Here is a 4,677-nt window from a genome sequence, read left to right as displayed (position 1 = left end):
CAACTAGATAGTGAATGTTCAAATTTTATCAGTCACTCTATAGATTAGGATTGTTTTCTTTTTTTTTTTTTTGGCTGATGAGGGACACAAATTCATAACCTGGTAAGACCACCGTGATGACGCGAGTTCAGCACTCTTTTTTTTTTTGCTCTGTTGCGCCCAACCTCATAACCAGAATTTAAAATCCAACCACAAATGTGTATATACCACAACTAACCCACCACAGATATCGCTACTGCACAGATGCAGGCTCTCAATGACATCACACTAACAAGATGGCAACGCCTGTATCCCGAATATTTTAACCTCACTTCAGCATAGCAGGGGTAAGTGGAGGGCGTGTCGTCCATCTTTCTATAGAGTCTGTGGTTAGGCCATGGTCCACTGGTTAAAAAAAGTTTGTTTTTAAATCACTCATCGAGCAAAAATAGTAAACATGCTCTAATTTTAAACTGAAATTTGAAGATAAGCTTTCTCAGTTTCTTACTATTGTTAGTATCTTTGGCTTTTGGACATCATTTTTGACATTTAAAAAAATTAATCAAAAATGAAAACTATTATTTGCGACCCTTGATGAAAACACTATTAAAAGTTTTAAGTTAAGGCAAAGGCACTTCTTCGTATGTAATCTGCACATATGGAGGCTTCATCGGCAGATGCCAGTACTCAAAGTTGTAGTAGAGGTAGAAGCTCTTGTCCAATACGACTTTTTTATAAGCCTCCAGCAGACTGAAGGCAAAGTCTGCAAACGACTGATGTGGTCTGAACGTGTGGTAAAATTTCCGGATGTCCACTGCCAGATTCTTCAGAGCAGGCTGTCCGAAAATGGCGCTTTCGTTGCCAAGGTAGGTGGGCTCTCCGCTGTACAGGTAGATTTTGGTGTAGTTGGTTTGGGATCTGCTGGACAGTTTGGCTCCCAGTTCAGTCAGTTTCCTGTATGTGCGGTGAACAAACTGCGAGCAGTCGTAAGACTCGAACCACACTGTGGCGTTTGGACTGGGGTCAGAGCGAACTGTCCACGTCTCATAGTAGATCCCAGTCTCGTTGTCATCCTGGACCCACTGGGCCATGTCATTGAACTGGTTCCCTGGACAAAGAAAGCAAACCTTTTTTACAACAGAGACAGAACAGCGTCAAACAGGAGGTCAAACAAAGTGAGAGTGTATATATGCATTTATAAAGAAGCTTGAACAGGTCACAAAACTGCTTTAATCACAGTACAAGAGCAACATTTTAAAGTCAGTTAACTATGTATCTGTCAGTTTTCTACATCTAAGCTGTTTATTTCTAAGTCAAGGGTGATACTCCCAGAATGCACTGGGAAGCAGGCATAGGAGACACTATAAACAGGAAACTTAGTCAACCCATAACCTTCTCACTTTGCTATTGTGCCTCCAGAAAGTGAAATTATTTCAATTCTAAAATACATAACACTGATTCAACTGACTTACTTGGCTTTAAGACAACTTTCCATATTCAAAAAAGGCAGCACTGAGAAAGAGGGAGCTCTCGGTTATAAATAGGAATATCATCTGCATTAAAAAAAAAAAAAAAACAATTCTTGTGGCTGACGACAGTTATTCCTTTAGTAAATAGATTATTTCTAATTTTGGCAGCTGTGGTTGAATCCAGCTGGAACAGGACATTAAATGACATAAGAAAGATGGACTTACATTATACATGTTATATTTTGACAATGGACTATTGGGGTACTGTTGTCAGTGGCAGATAAATACAAATGTTGTGTATCAGTGAGTATTTACAGCACCAGCAAGGTGTATGTGGGACTCAGAACAAGCTACAAGTCAATGAAGGACAATGTCTCCAAGTGTAAACATCTGACTCATATCTGCATTTATGAAGTTTTAGGGGAACGTGGGCTAAATGGGATATGTTGGAAATAATTAAACATTTCGATTCTCATCAGCCTTATCTCTGTATGATCTTAGATGTCAGAAAAACAAATCCAGTGATACTATATTAACATTTTCTGTTGGACTCTATGAGCAAAATACAACATTTTACCTGTGAGTTCTCCTATTTTCTCCAAAGTGCCATTTTGGGACCAGTGTAAATCATCGATGCCTTCAAAGAAGCAGGCGGCTCCCTGGTTGCACCAGAAAGGTGCGTACATCTCCGGTCTGAGGTGTGGGAAGGTGCAATTCCCCAGCTGAAACAGCTCATACCACTCCATGGTGTAATTGGACCCCGTTTCTGAGCTGCTGAACCCGATGGCATCATGCATGATGTGCTGTGAGCCGAACAGAAACAGTAAAATGGCTCTGTGTTTGTGGGCAGACGTGGAGAGGGTGCACAGCTGTGTGTCTATGAATAAAGTAGCAAGTTGCACTTCCATATGTTTATTTATGTCACAATTTTACCATCTACAGCAACACAGTTGTATCTTCTCAAGTTTAGAGATTATAATCATCGACAACATAAAGAATATCCATGCTAATGGTGACCATTTCACCCTTTAGAGGCCACATTTAGTTTTAAATATGTTACAATTTCCTCCACTGACAAAACCTGAATTTTACCAGATATACTTTATGTAATCAAAATAAAGTTCAATTTGAAACCTTACACAGTGACGCATTTTTTATTTCATCCTGAAACCACAATTGTTTAGATTTTTGAATTTAATCAAAACTACAAAGAAAATTTTAACGATGACGACTAATTATATTAAAATAGCCAAAAAAACATACAAGACAATCTCCTTGAGAAAAAGTTTAAAAATTATATATTTTCTTATTTTTTATAATTTTATGCTGGATTGCATCACACACACAGCATAGTTCATTTATATTGTATTGTAGTCCAATGATTCTAAAATTAAACTGCAACCCCAATTCAAAACATGTTGGGATGCTGTGTAAAAACATAAATAATAACAGAATTCAATGATTTGCAATCTTTTATGACCTATATTCCACAGCTGAGCAATATACTGAGAAAATATTGACTTTACCAACAAACGTTTTGGAACAAGTTTCAGGCATTAAATCCATAGTGATGGTATATTTAAATATGTTGTCTTTGTACTGTATTCAATTAAATGTAGGGAGAAAAGGACATGCAAATCATTGCATTCTGTTTTTATTTATATTTTACACAGCATCCCAACTTTTTTGGAACTGGGGTTGTTATCAGAGACATTATGTATCACCAGGTAATTTAATGAATTTTACAGACCTTAGTCTGACTTCAGTGTTGTGTTGCAGAGAAAAAAAAAATCAGCAACATGCTTTAACTGATAATAAGAGGGTTTGTGTACTCACGAGTTTTCCCAGTAAATCTCCATACTTGAATTCCCAAACGGGTGTTTGCAGTCGATACACTGAGATGACATCGCTGTCTCTCATGTAAGGAATCCGTCCATCTCCGTCTCCAGTGGGACAGAACGGGTAGAGAGCTTCACAGTAGGAGTCCACAGCAGGGCGGTGATCAAACCGTCTGTGCATGTTTATTATTGAACAACACTTAAATAATGCATATGAATTGCAATGCATATTTATTTTTTTAAAAAACAGTTGCTGGGAACTTTCTGTATATGACGTTTAAAGTTACAGTTTTGATTTAACATTTGCTAAAAGCATTTAAACAAAATTTTGTGTTGTAGTTTGTTATGTTCCAAATTCTGAATGAAAAATCTTCATTTTTATTGTAAATGCATATCTATTCCAAATATCGTGATCGGTCTCATTAACTACTAATAACTGGTATCACCCTTGAAAAACCAATAACGGTCGACCCCTAATAATTATTTACATAAAAAGAGGAAAATAAACTAGGAAAGAATAAATATTAAGTAACCAAATAAATAACAAAGTAACTTCTGTAAACACCTGGTGGTTGTCAAACCCCATTCTCATCCCTGTACCCCGTCAAAATAATGTTTTTATACAATTTTAAAAATTAGAGTTTATGTTTAGACATTGTTTTAGCTCCACATTAAAACTGTTTTACTCCAGTATATATACATGTATGAATGTATAGTTAAAAAAATGTAAAGTAAGAAAGTCAGTAAAAAATATTTGCCTGTGAAATGTAACAGAAAAGTATAAAGTAACAGAAAAGGGAAATAATCGGTGAAGTTGTGGCACTTCAAAATCACACTACAGTATTTAGGTTGTTTTTTTCCACCACTGATAAAATTCAAAACATTCATTGTTCAAAACTTGTTGTGTCACTCATTATTTTAATTAGATTAATCATGTGCTGCCTAGTTTCTCCGGAGTTTCCAGAGTCATGTGAACGCACCAGACATCACTTCAAATCAGCTCAAAGTCCACAGTGAGACCGAATAATCAACAATAATCGTATTTTAACGCTTTGTCGATCAAAAGTTAGGTAAAAAAAAAACTCAAACGTTTAAACTTTCTCTAAAAATACTTGATTTCCTGGTTAAATGTATCGTAACAGCAGAAACAGCGTGAAGACGCGGGTTTACTGTCTTACCTGTAGGGGATGGGCCACTGCTGCTGTCCGTCATTCCCCGACTGAGCAACAACACGAAGAAACAGCAGCAAGTTTAAAAACAAAACAGCTTCTGTGTAAATCATGTTAAAGACCCAAAAACTGACACAAAAGAGGAAGATAGCTTTCTCCTAGCGAGGTAGCGTTCCCATGATTCTCCCCTCCCGAACGGACTTCCTCATTACTGGTCACGTG

At 36.9% G+C, this 4,677-nt stretch overlaps 1 protein-coding gene across 1 annotated transcript; it reads right to left on the bottom strand.

Annotated features, from left to right (window-relative positions):
- Positions 1–308: 308 nt before the first annotated feature.
- LOC121963312 (ceroid-lipofuscinosis neuronal protein 5-like) lies at positions 309–4,643 on the bottom strand. Its single transcript, XM_042513616.1, has 4 exons — positions 4,465–4,643; positions 3,285–3,459; positions 2,026–2,251; positions 309–1,087 (listed from the first exon to the last, which is right to left on the bottom strand). Exons 1-4 carry the CDS (start codon positions 4,566–4,568, stop codon positions 600–602), a joined length of 993 nt encoding a protein of 330 aa, XP_042369550.1. The 5' UTR covers positions 4,569–4,643; the 3' UTR covers positions 309–599.
- Between the last annotated feature and the right edge of the window lie 34 nt (positions 4,644–4,677).

The sequence above is a fragment of the Plectropomus leopardus genome, unplaced genomic scaffold, assembly GCF_008729295.1.
Source record: "Plectropomus leopardus isolate mb unplaced genomic scaffold, YSFRI_Pleo_2.0 unplaced_scaffold10833, whole genome shotgun sequence".
Taxonomy (NCBI): Eukaryota; Metazoa; Chordata; class Actinopteri; order Perciformes; family Serranidae; genus Plectropomus; species Plectropomus leopardus.
Note: the sequence above shows the minus strand (reverse complement) of the source record. Positions and strands in the feature narration are given on the sequence as shown.

Excerpts from the sequence above, each read along its gene's own strand:
- LOC121963312 (XM_042513616.1), bottom strand. The coding sequence starts at position 4,568 with ATGATTTACACAGAAGCTGTTTTGTTTTTAAACTTGCTGCTGTTTCTT. Across the intron at positions 3,460-4,464 it reads CAGTGGCCCATCCCCTACAG|ACGGTTTGATCACCGCCCTG; the intron begins GTAAGACAGTAA and ends AAACATGCACAG. Across the intron at positions 2,252-3,284 it reads GAGATTTACTGGGAAAACTC|CACATCATGCATGATGCCAT; the intron begins GTGAGTACACAA and ends TTCGGCTCACAG.